The sequence below is a fragment of the Leopardus geoffroyi genome, chromosome X, assembly GCF_018350155.1.
Source record: "Leopardus geoffroyi isolate Oge1 chromosome X, O.geoffroyi_Oge1_pat1.0, whole genome shotgun sequence".
Taxonomy (NCBI): Eukaryota; Metazoa; Chordata; class Mammalia; order Carnivora; family Felidae; genus Leopardus; species Leopardus geoffroyi.
This window is the reverse complement of record NC_059343.1, coordinates 42,680,781-42,693,668: the sequence shown is the minus strand read 5'-3', so window position 1 is coordinate 42,693,668 and position 12,888 is coordinate 42,680,781. Positions and strand designations below refer to the sequence as shown.

At 48.1% G+C, this 12,888-nt stretch overlaps 1 protein-coding gene across 17 annotated transcripts in view; it reads left to right on the top strand.

Moving 5' to 3' along the window:
* Positions 1–12,888, top strand: part of OTUD5 (OTU deubiquitinase 5) — a 30,501-nt gene that overhangs the window by 4,854 nt on the left and 12,759 nt on the right. For 12 of the 17 annotated variants that reach the window (XM_045471693.1, XM_045471692.1, XM_045471687.1 and 9 more), the window contains one exon: positions 9,507–9,600. In XM_045471693.1, coding sequence (XP_045327649.1) covers positions 9,507–9,600 — 94 coding nt within the window. The remainder of the gene's footprint in view (positions 1–9,506; positions 9,601–12,888) is intronic. The other 5 variants (XM_045471695.1, XM_045471694.1, XM_045471689.1 and 2 more) reach the window with 1 other exon arrangement.

The following is a 12,888-nucleotide window of genomic DNA, read 5'->3' as shown; positions in this document are numbered from 1 at the left end:
GAGGTTCTTCTACCCTAATTATGAAAGACTGAAACATACTTTGGGTCCAAAAACGCCCCTTCTCCCCCTGAAACATGGATCTGAGCACCCCCTGCTCCAAGGGCCTGAGCTGTTTGTAAGGGATGTAAGATCCCTGCTTTGGGAACTGTAGCCTGATACCAGTCTTCAGGGGACATGAGCAGCATGGAGTCCTAGAGATGGACCTGAGGTCTTCCCATGGATCAAGGGCCTGAGACTCATTGAGTCAAGGACACTTGAGCTTGTCCTCAAGGACAAGAGACCCATGAATACCCCAGTGACTGGTGTGTCTCTAGAAATGTGGTCTGGGCTTCTCTCTTCAAGGAATTTAAGGATCTCTTCAGGAACAGGAGGACTCCTTCTACCTTAGGACTCGGAATTGAGCCCTCTAACAGTTTAAACTTTCTTTCAGGTGCGTGAGACACCTTACCCACCTTAGGACCTGAGACCTGAGTCTGTCCTGAAAGTACCAATTGTCACCTCACTTTAGATAGCATAGGTATACCCGTTAAGGGGGCCTTTGAGGGATTTTCTTGCTTTGGGGACTTGGGCTTCAGGCCATTTATGAACTAAATTCCAAGAACTTTCTACTCCCCTTGGGGACATGGATAGGACAGGATTCTGAGGAAGAGGCTGAGCCTCTTCCTAGGGGCCTAAGATTCTCCTTAGGGACAAGAGATCATTTATCTTAAGGAGAGACCTGAGTCCCCCTTGGGTATGAGGCGCTCTCCCCCTCCCCACAACCAGGCAATCCTTTCTTACCAGGGAGAGGGACATGAGGTCCTCTCCAGTGTGGCCTGAGGCCTCTGCCATTGAACAGAAGGACCTGGGTGCTATATAGTCCTAAGAACCCCTTACCTGAACTCTCACAGGCCAAGAAGATCTTCCTACTTTCTATGAGAAGGTTGCCAGGTACTGGGGACTTGGGGCTGAGGCCTCCCCTCAAGAACTAGGAGATAACTCTGAGTCTCTCCCTGACCCAGCTCTGTTTGCTTCTCGTTTCCAGGATTGGAAATATCCTGAGCTTTCTGAATTGCTTTCAACAAGCTTTTTTCTTCCTGGAGACATTCCCACTCCAGGGAAATTCTCTACCCATATTCCTATTCCCCTTGATTCAGATAAATCTTTCTGCACTTCACAGGGGCCAGGGCCTTGTCTTGAGCCCCCTGTCCTTGATACCTTTCTACCCTTTACTACTACAGGTAGAATAAATTGTCTGAGTCTACAGGGTCAGGGCCAGGAATTGTTTCTCTCCCTGATTGTAGTAGGCTGCCTTTCCTCCACAGAACTAGAGAATGCTACATCCCTGGTCCCAGGGACATAAAGGAAGAAAGTTGCGTGCTGACATGGTGACTAGAAAGACATCTCCTTACACCCCCTTTGCATCTTCTAGGCTGGGAGTCCCTCCCCCATACTTGTTCCCATAAGAATATGCGTGGAAGTAAAACTCTGTGGTTGCATGATGCCTTCCCAATGACAGGGGGAAGGCTTTTCCTGTCTTCACACTTCTTGGGACAAAAGGAGAATAAGATGCTTCTCCCTGCCTCACCTGGTCCAACTTGGGGCTTTCTGGGGATGAGAAGAGCGGAGATTCTTCCTGCGGTTCCAGTCTTTGTCCTGAACTATCACCTGGGGGCATTTATAGCCTTTGAGGCCCATTAGATCCCGTGGAAAAGAGAGAAGTTGGTGAGAGGAAACCCAGATGGTGGATCCTTGTTCCGACTACTCAGACTTCCTGTCTGTTTGGATGCTGTGACTACCTCCGCTGATTTTAGGAGCCCTTTTGGCACCCTGGGGTCCTGGTGCTAGGGAGGTGGTGATGTTGGGGGTTTCTTTGCCAGGCATGGCTGCCTTACCGAGTCTACACTGTGAAAAGAGCTTGAGGACCCCTCAGAGCATTTTAAGAATGGGGTGTGCAATGCGGAGGTGGTCAGAGGTACTGGACCTGGCACTGTAGCCAGAGTACCTGGGTTCCTACTCTGACTCTGCTGGAGCTTTGCTGGATGAACCAGAATAGTTAGGTCTGTGTTCTCTGGGTCTCAGTTTCTTCATGGGTCAGGTAAGGAGCTGGTGAAGGGTCGTTTAGCTTTGGGATTTTAGGGAACTCATACCGAAGCCCTCGGGACCTAGAGGTGACAGAGAATGGTGAGTGTCTTTTGAGGAAAAACTGGGTTCCTCTTCCTCTTTCCCTTGCCCAAGCTTGGTGGGCAGGACAAGTGTCTGTTCAGTGTGAGGTTTGGGGTTGGCAGGCAGTGATGTTTTATGTCCAGCTGTGTTATGGTGAATAGGCTTGGGGGTTGCCCGTCAAGGGGCCTATTGGATGGTGTAGAGGTAGGTTTGTGTGTGGAAAAATTGGGGGCTTTGGAGCTGGGCAGGCCTGAGTTCAAACCCTAGGGTCTCCTACTTGGCTGTTTTATGGCTTCAGGCAAACTCTCAGCTTCCTTCCCCCCACCCCCAAGAGTCCACCCATGCCTGGGGTTATTGAGTGTAGGAGTGCCTGTCCACCTCACAGCTTGGCTGATTTCTTCTCTTGCAGTTTCCCCAGGACAATCTAGGTTCTCCTTGGGAGGCTTTGTTAACAATCGAGCTTTGTTAGCAAAGACCCTTTGGCATCCAGGAACCAGTGGATTCCTTTGGCGGGGAGACAGAATCTTATAGCAGGAAGTGGTCCCTGCCTGGGCTTTCTGGGTTTGAGTTCTGTATCTTCAGGCGGTTCCCTTTCCTGGGCCTCAGTTTCTCCAGCCTTGAAATGGGTAATAATGAGGAGGGAGGTTGGACTCATTTCTGAGAAGCTGGTTGTAATCTCTTAATTCCCTGCTCCCCACTCCCCCTCCCCATTTTGAAAGTTTTGGGTAAGGCCCGTTGGCTTATGGGGGTGTGTTACGAAGTCTCATACAATGTTTGGCTTCCTTCTCCTCTGCCATTGTTGTCAGCCCTTGGGTTTGTTTAATTTTAACGGCTTTATGGAGATAATTCACACAGCATAGAATTCACCAATTTAAAGTGTACAATTCAGTAGCTTTTAGTGTATTCAGAGTTGTGCACCCATCACCACGATCGATCAATTTTAGAACATTTTCATCACTTGCAAATGAAACTTTGCACCATCCCCATCTCCCAATCCCTCATCGCCTCCCAGCCCCAGCAACTACTAATCTACTTTTCGTTTTGATTGATTCTTCTATTCTGAACAGTTCCTACAAATGGAATCCTACAATGTGAAATTCTTTGTATCTGGGTTTTTTCTCTTAGCATATTCTTTTCAAGGCTCATCCGTGTTGTAGTATGCAGCAATACTTCATTTCTTTTTGTTGAAGAATGATAGAATCTTCATTTTTTTAACCCAGCCCCTCTCCCCTTGCCCCCTCAGTGGCCCAGCAGTAGGTTTGGGGCCTTGCTCCTTTCCCATTCCTTCACCCTGGAGAGCTTGTGTTGCTCCTTAGAGAGCAGTGCGCCTCTGTTTTTCATTGGATGGGTTGCCTGTGTTTTGCCCATGGAGTTGAGCCAGTGTTCCTGGGTGATTTGGGGGAGAGAGGGGTGGTCTTGGCATCAGACTTGCTGGGACAGAGCTGTGAAGGCCAGAATACTAAACACCTCTTGGCCACGGGCTCTGGGAAGACATCTGCCCAAGAGCTGCCACTGCTGCTGCCATCTTCCCCTGCCCCCTCTGTCGTTAGTGGCAGCTCATTCATTGATAGGCAGGGTCAGTAGCTTCCCAGACTGGGAGGGGGAGTTCCAAGCCCCTGCTGCCTTCATTCTAATCCTCTCCCTGGGGGAATGCTAGAGAGGTAGATCCTGCAGGACGGGAACCATGCCATATAGCCTCATGGCTCACACTAGGGAGTGCTACAAATGGGTTGTATTAGTTTCCTGTGGCTGTTGTGACAAATTACCACAAACTGAGTGGTTTAGAACAACAGAAATGTATTCTCTCACAGTTCTGGAAGCCAGAAGTCCAAAACCAGTTTCACTGGGCCAAAATCTAAGTGTTGGCAGGACCACACTTGCTGCAGAGGCTCTAAGGAGAATCCAGTATTCTTCCAGCTTCTGGTGGCTGCCGGTGTTCTTTGGTTTGTGATCACATCACTCCAGCCTCTGCCTGATTTCATACTGTCCTCTCTGTTTATGTGTGGTCTCCTCTTCTGTGTCAGGTCTTTCTCACACTTGTGATTGCATTTAGGTCCTACCTGAATACTCCCAAGGTAATCTCCCCATCTCAAGACCCTTAACTTAATCACACCCCAAAGACCCTTTTTCCTTACAAAGTACCATTTACAGGTTTCAGGTTTAGGGCCTCTGATATCTGTGGGTGGTCATCATTCAGGTTACTATAGGGGTATTCCAGGGGAAGAAGGAAACCCATTAAATGTTATTCTGCTGGGTAAAGTCATGTAATATTGGAGTCTTCCCAGTAACCCTATTATTGGGAAGCTTGTTATCCTATTTCACAGATTGGAATACTGTGGAGTTTTTAGAGTGGTTCATCACATGGCTAGTAATTGGTGGAGCTGGATTGGAACCTAAATTACTTGGGTCCCACAGTCTGCTTCAACTTTTTTTTTTTAATTTTTTTTTAATGTTTTTATTTATTTTTGAAGGAGAGAGAGAGCATGAGAGGGGGAGGAGCAGAGAGAGAGGGAGCCATAGAATTTGAAGCAGGCTCCAGGCTCTAAGCTGTCAGCACAGAGTCCGATGTGGGGCTCGAACTCAGAAACTGTGAGATCATGACCTGAGCCGAAGTCAGATGCTTAACTGACAGAGCCACCCAGGCGCCCCTGCTTTAACTTCTTTTGGGCCTTTGGACCAGTAGGTTGCAGAGTCTTGCTCCTGGGATCCCCTGATGTCAGAGAACTTTGTCCAGTCCCCTTATGGAGGCTCAGAGATGTGGGAGGGACTCACCGACAGGCTCAGCAGTGGCCTTGTAAGATTCATGGTCTGGACTTGACTTTCTCAGGCTAGAGCATTGTAACTTAAACTTACCAATGGCAGGACTAGCCCCCGCCCCTCTCCCCCACCAGCATTTTTTTCCTGGGCCACTTTCCTAAACAGTTCCCAAGTTGGCATCTTTCTCAGAGGCTCCTGTCCAGCTGTGGGAAGGAGGAGACTATGCTAGAGGCTCCTGGGACTCTTCATCTCTTTCTGGAGCCCAGGACAATGATGTCCTATTTTCTCTCCCCAAAGGGAAAGGCACGGTTTCAGCCAGAGCCTAAGCCCTTAAGGCTGCTGATGCTAAAGCCAATGGGTAGGTAGTGGTCTGGCCTCCAGATTCAGGCCTCCTTCAATTTTAGGGACAAACCAGGATTTTCCTAGGATAGGCTGCCAGGTATGTCTCTACACTGTGGCTCATGAGGCCTCCCCTGTTACCTCTATACTAGCCTTTGCTGGTGCCCAAACCCCAGCTCTTTTGCCTCTGTCAAATAAGGTTAATGCTCACTGGCAGCTGAACTGTGATAAGAGCAATTAAGTGAAGTTAACTTTTGCATCAGGCACCTGGTGAGGGGCAGGCATTTGGCTAATATGAGTTCATCTTTCTTCCTGGCCCCGCCCTGCTTACCTGCATAGTCCTACCCAGGACTTGAGCTGTGCTGGAGTCATTGCTGGGCCTTTGGCATCCCTAGTGTTCTGTGGCAGAAGTGATTTTTTTAAATTAGTTTAAGTAATCTCAACACGCAACATGGGGCTCAGACTCACAATCCCAAGACCCAAGAGTCACATTCTTCTCCAACAGAGCCAGCCAGGTGTCCCCAGAAGTGATTTCTTATCCAGTTAACAAGCATTTCTGGAGGTCTTTATGTTTTGATCCTTTGGTCAGCTGGCACCTCTATTCAAGTGCCAGCCTTAATGACTGGCCAGGTCCCTTCCTCTGTGTTTCATAGCACTGTGTGTTCAATTCTTTCACTGCCCTGCTCACACTGTGTGTGGTCATTCCCTGTTTCCCCACCCCCTAGCAATTTGTGAATTTATCGAAGGTAGAGACCAAGTCTGATTCATTTCTCTGTCCTCATTGCCAGCCTTAATACAGACAGGGTCTGACTTAGCAGCTGCCTGGTAAACTTTTGTTGGATGAATAAGTAGGGGCCCCTCTTATCCTCTTTGATCACCTTGATCTCATCTCCCCCCACTCCCTCCCCACACACACACTTGAGGGCAGGAGGTTGCTGTGTGCCCTTCTTTTTAATAACTTTTCTTTCTGTCCAGTCTGCGCCTTTAGTCATAGTTGTAGCTTCCCTGCTGGTGACCCCTGGCTAGAGCAGGCACCATGGTGTTGGGATATGACTGTCCCTGCAGGACAGGGATGGACTTGGGGGAACTGGCTGGAGTGTACTAGTCCACAGTCTCTTGGTTGTGGACAGGCACCTGGTTGTTGGAGTGTTGTGCTCAAATAAGAGTCTTTGTGCTGTCTATGGGAACCCATTAAGGGCTTCCAGGTACCTTTGTCATCTCTGGAAAGCCGGTAGCACCTTCCCGGGGTGTGGGCCCTAATGGTGGGGCTGCTGGGCATTCCTTTGTCACCCCCATCTTCATCCCTTACTGTCCAGCCACTCACCTGGTACTCTCTGAGGGCCTCAGTTGTGCATCGTCTCTGGGCCACTGTCCACTCTTCTGTGACTGGTGACTTAGGTTATTTACAAAGCCTTTTCAGGTCTTGAAGCTCCTCTGAGCTTCTTGACAGCTCCATCAGGTAGATCACATATCCCCTGTTTGGTAGGAAACTGAGGCTTGGTGAGTTCAGGTAGCTTACCTGAAATCATGCAGTGAGTGAGTGGCAGAGCTGGGATTGGAATGCAGAGCTTTTGGCTTCCAGACTTCGTACTTCCTACTCTGCCGGGAATTTTGCTCACTTGAGCTGGGGAAAAGTGTCCTGTAGAGTAGTGATCCCCTCTGTCTAGTGATCATTAGCCATATACTATAAATCCCTGGTCAGGGTGGTGTCCCAAAGGAGCAGGCTTGGTACTTCTGGTCCCTAGCCTGGATGATAGGTAAGACTGGTTTCTTCTGGTGGCCACCAGAGGGCGTAAGAGGCCTGGGAAAGGTCTGCTGCTTCTAGTTTTGTTTTGAAATGGAAAATATGTTCTAAGTGACCCGTGGACATTATTATTTTTTATTTTTTTTTAATGTTTGTTTATTCTTGCAAGAGAGACAAAGCATGAGTGGGGGAGGGGCAGAGAGAGAAAGGGAGGCACAGAATTTGAAGCAGGCTCCAGGCTCTGAGCTGTCAGCACAGAGCCTGACGTGGGGCTTGAACTCATGGACTGCGAGATCATGACCTGAGCCAAAGTCGGACGCTTAACCGACTAAGCCACCAGGCCCCCCTATTTTTTTAATAGACTTAATATTTTAGAGCACTTTCAGGTTCACAGAAAAACTGAACAAAAGGGGGTTAAATGTCTAACTTCGGCTCAGGTCATGATCTCACGGTTCGTGAGTTCGAGCCCCGTGTTGGGCTCTGTGCTGACAGCTCAGAGCCTGGAGTCTGCTTCAGATTCTGTGTCTCCCTTTCTGCCTCTCCCCTGCTCATTCTCTGTCTCTCTGTCTCTCTCTCAAAATAAATAAACATTGAAAAAAAAATTAAAAAAAAAACTGAACAAAAGAGTTCTCATATTGAACAGGCAGTTCCCATATATCCCCTGCCCTCACACATGCATAGCCTCCCCCATTATTAACATCCCCCACCAGAGTGGTGCATTTGTTACAGTCAGTGTCCATGTAGGACACATCATAAACACCCAAAGTCCACAGTTTACATTAGGTTTCACCCTTGGTGTTGTACGTTCTATGGATTTGGACAAATGAATAATGATACATAACCACTTTTTTTTAAGTTATATTTTATTTGAGAGGGAGAGAAAGCATGAGCCAGGGAGGGGCAGAGAGAGAGGGAGAGAGAAATAATCCCAAGCAGGCTCCGCACTGTTGGCATGGAGCCTGTTGCAGGCCTTGAACTCACGAACCCTGAGATTATGACCTGGGCCAAAGTCAGATGCTTAACTGACTGAGCCACCCAGGTGCCCTGACACATACCCACTTATAAAGTACCATACAGAGTAGTTTCACTGCCCTAAATACCCTCTTTTCTGCCTATTCATCTACTTTTTTATTAGAGAGGGTGTGCTTATGTGAGCAAGGGAGAGGGGCAGAAGGGGAGAGAGATTTGTTTTTTAAGTTTATTTTTTTTTAATTTTTATTTAATTTATTTTTTAAACTTACATCTAAGTTAGTTAGCATATAGTGCAACAACGATTTCAGGAGTAGATTCCTTAATGCCCCTTACCCATATGAGGACTTTAAGATGCAAAACAGATGAATATAAGGGAAGGGAAGCAAAAATAATATAAAAACAGGGAGAGGGACAAACAGAGGGTTAAGTTTATTTATTTCTTGAGACACAGAGAGTGAACAGGGGAGAGGCAGAGAGAGAGGGAGATAGAATCCCAAGCAGGCTCCATGCTGTAAGCACAGGGCTCGGTCCCACAAATTGAGATCATGACCTGAGCCAAAACCAAGAGTCAGATGTTTAACCAACTGAGCCACCCAGGTGCTCATCCATTATTATTTTTTAAGTCTGAAAACACACATTTGTCTAGGCACACTAAACCTGAACCTTTGGGGTCAGATGTGCTTTGGAATTTAGAGAAATTTCAGAATTTAGAAAAATCACCTGATGTATATACTGTGTGTTTGGTAACACCTCTGGTGGAGTCTGTGGCAGTACCTCATGAACACCTGAATGTTTCTGCATGGCAATGTTTGAATATTCACCTCCAAGTGGGGGATAAATACATTCTCGCCAGCTCAGGTCAGGTTATGATGGCAGATGAATTAGAGGAAGACTTCTGGTTTTCAAAGCTTTTTGAGTTTTGGAATTTTGGACAAGGGATTGCATACTTTTCTTGAAGACGGTCAAAATCACCTGTAATGCCAACTTTTAGGGGTATTTTGTTGGATGGTCTTCCCAACTTTTACATGTTTGTATACTTATATGTATAGTCACATGTATGTATGTGAAACTTGTTCAATTGTAAGTGAAATCATACCTTGCATGTATTTTGCCTTAACAAAGGCAAAATGGGATCTAGGCTCTTGCCATTTACTCCCTCCTCCATATCATCCCTACCCTAAGTGACTAGAGGATCCCCAGGTGAAACTCCTTGAGGTAAAGCCAGGTTCTCTGCTGCCCCCTACCTCCAGGTACTTGCTGGGTCAGGGCCTCCAGCTGCCTATGGGAAGGCCAAGCATTGGATTCCCAACATGGTCAGCAGGGGTCCGTCAGAAAGCAGATGAGGCCCTTCTGGGAGCAAGTCTTCTGCTTACACAATGACCAGTTCCCTAAAAGAAAGGGTCTCCTCTTCCTTTGCATGCATAGAGTGTCAAACAGGGCTGGGAGTTTGACCCTGCCATTTAGCTAGGCCCTTCGGGAATTGGAAGGCAGGGCCATGGGGAGGGGGTACAGGTCTTTCCTGTTGCTGACCCCCACCTCTTCCCTCCAGCAGGAGCACTGGTTTGAAAAGGCCCTGAGGGACAAGAAGGGCTTCATCATCAAGCAGATGAAGGAGGACGGCGCCTGTCTCTTCCGGGCTGTAGGTGAGTCTCTGCCTCAGCCTTCAAGGGCCTAGAAATGCCCCTAAGCTACTTCTAATTTTTAGGAGTAATCCCTAAGATAGGGTTGAGGGTAGAGTTTACTGGTCTTTTCAGGACTCCAGGCCCCAGCTTCAAATTAGTATCTGGCCTCTAGCCTTTGGTCATGAGGCAGTGTGGTGGCACGGAAGTAATAACAACAGTAATAGTGATAAAATAACAATGCTTGGTGACAGATTGCACTGTCAGCCACTAAAGGAAACCCTTTTTAATTCTCCCCCAGGCTAGGTAAGTGTAGGGACTGTCGTGGTTTCCATTTGTCAGATGAGAAAAGCAGCTTAGAGCAGGGGAGTGACCTGCCCAGGATCAGGTAGTACATAGTAGAGTCAGGGGTCTCTGGGTCAGGTTAGTCTGAGGCCCATGCTCTTAACCACAGCACACTGCTATCACCCTGGGACCATGGAATTTTTTTAAACTTACACAGAAGTAGAATAGTGAATTCTCATGTACCCATCATTCATCTTCAAAATAGTCATCAACACATGGCCAGCCTTGTTTTATCACTATCTTGCCCACTTTTTTTTCACTGTCCTGAAGCAAGAGTATTTTTAAAGCAAAACCCCAACATTGGATCATTTCATATGTTAAATACTTAAGTATGTTTCTCTGGCAGATAAGGGTTCTTTCTTTCTGTTTTTTCCTAACATAACCAAAGTGTTATTATCCTACCTAACAACATTCATAATTCCTTAATGCCATCAACTGTCCAGTCTGAGCAGTATCTTTGAGCTCCCTCTGGCTCTGAACCTGTGACTCAATAGGCAGTTGTAAGGCCCTGTGCTAGTGTCCGGAGAAATTGGGGAATGTGATCTGACCCTTCCATTGGGGGTCTGATAATCTACCAGGAAGAAGGGCTCTCTGATAGCAGCTTTCAGCTAGGAGTCAGAAGCGCTATCTTCTAGTTCTGGCCCTGATTCAAAAACTTATATTTCCCCATCTGTTAAATGGTACTGATTCTGAAGGACTCCTTGAATCCCTACAAGGTCTGCTGTCCTCTCTGTGGCTAGCCCCCATGAGTACTGGTGGGCTGGACTGACTCAGGCTCCACTTTTGGCTGTGCCACTGATTCTTGGTGTGAACTTGGGCAACCAGTTCTTTTTGCTTGAGCCTACTTCCAAGGCTGTAACAGGAGGCTGAGAGACCCAGTGTTACAACGGATAAACGAGATTACTTCAGTAAATCCCTTTAGTGCCTGACAGTAGGCCCTCGGAACAGTAGCATTGGTAAAGCCTGAATGCTGTTTTTGGTGGTGTCTCAGAGCCACAAATGTTTGTTGAATGGGTGGAAGAAGTTTACATGGGGTGAGTGCTTGCCTGCCAGTTCTACCAAGGGGAAGAGGTCCAGGCAGTGGTCTGTGCTGGCCTGGGAAAATCCCAGTCCTCCTCCCCCTGTGGCTCAAGTCTGTGTTCTCCTGGAATGTTTCCTAGAGAAAGTGCTGGGTTTGGGGGCATCTTGGACCAAGGAAGGCAAAGAAAGAATAGGTGGGGGCCTTTTAGGTGCTAGGCACTGTGCTGAAACCTCAGGCGAGATGTGGGATAAGCAGGGCTACTAGTGGAGTGAATGTAAGAGAATGTAGCTGGGTATACTTGGTCTCAGGCAGTCTTTGAGGCAGATCTTGGGGCTAGTAATGACCTGGTTTATGTAGTAACCCATATCAACAGCAACATTTTCACGTATGTCCATCTAGCTGACCTCCCCAAACACCCTCTGACACCACACCACATTCCCCCTGCCCCCACCCCAGGCCTTCCAGTAAAGGGCCTGAGCTTATAGGAAGAGCTGACCGTGGCAGGTTGAAGGCCTTTCCCTATCAGCACTATGGCTACCCATTTCCCCCAACTGAGCTGCCCTTGGCTTTTCTCTGTAAAACCTCAGAAGCCCCATGGCCTCTCTCTAGAAGTACATGGCCCCTGGGTCTCCAGGCCTCATCTGGAAGTTTCCCTGCAGCAGAGTGCACAGGACATGTGCCCGAGAAAGGGACTTTGTCCTCCAGCTTTCTGCTGCCCCTCTGCTTCCAGCCTGGCTTGTACAGGGACAGGTGGTAGTTGCCCTGAGCTCTGGTGAGAAGGCCTATAGCTTCTGACTTCCTGCTATGCATTGAATAGTGGAAGGAGCACATCACTGAAGGTTGGAGTTGGAGGGAGATTGCACACACAGAGACCACTCTGTTGTTTGTTGACCCTGACTGTTTTGTTCGCTGGCACTCAGCTTGGTGCTTCAGATTCACCTGCAAAATTGGGATCATTATCACATGAGACAGGTGAGAAGGTTGAGGCTCAGGAAAGGGTCATTAGTGGTAGAGCTGGCATGGGGACCCAGAGGTATCCCAAGGACACATTCTTTCTATGACCCTGGGAAAGCCCTGCCTTCTCAGCTTTGCTTCTCTACCCTCTGTTTTACCTCTGCAGTCCAGGTGTCCATACTGTAAACCAGTATTCACTGCTCTCTCCCACTACCCCCTGTTGGGGACTTGTGAGCATCAGTGAAGGCTTGAGTGGAGTAGAAGTACAAGTCTGAGTTCCTGAGGTGTCTGGTGGCCCACCCTGCCCCTGCTATGTTCAGATAACCTCCTCCTGGAAACATGAGTCTGCCTCTCTCCTTCTTCCCTCTCCCCACATGGCTTTGACTCAGCAAAAACCTCTGGCCCTGGCCTCTGTGGGCAAAGTGGAGGCCACACGTACATCTGTCTGCATGGGCCATGAGGAAACAGCTGGAGTTGTACATGTTGCAATGGTGGGGCCCAGAAACATTAGCCTGGACCATCAGCATTGAAGGGATGTATCTTTGATTAATTTTGACTGTTTTGTTAATGGGAAAACTGAGGCCTTATGAGAAAGCCAGGACGTTATTATCTAGGTCACATAGCCAGTGTCAGAACATGGTGTTTGAGGTTGAACTAGGCCAGAGGAGAAAATTCCCATGGGCCACCATGATACCAGTTTCCACTGGGCTCTTTCTGCCCTGCCTCCTTCAGTTTTCCCATCTTTGCCATGGGAATCCTTAAGTAGAGGAGCAGGCATCTCAGAGACAGGCTGTTAAGAGGACTGAGTTTTGTCTCCCCCTAATTGAGGATGTCTCCCCCACTGAGGGTGTGCCATTTGGGGCCATGGGCCAGGTGCACACAACAGCTGCTTGATAGGCAGGTGAGGCCTTTTTTTCTGGCTCATCTTCTTGGTGGGGCTGGCATTCACAGTGGGCCAGGAGGCAAGTGGGGAACAGATCAGGTTCCTGTCT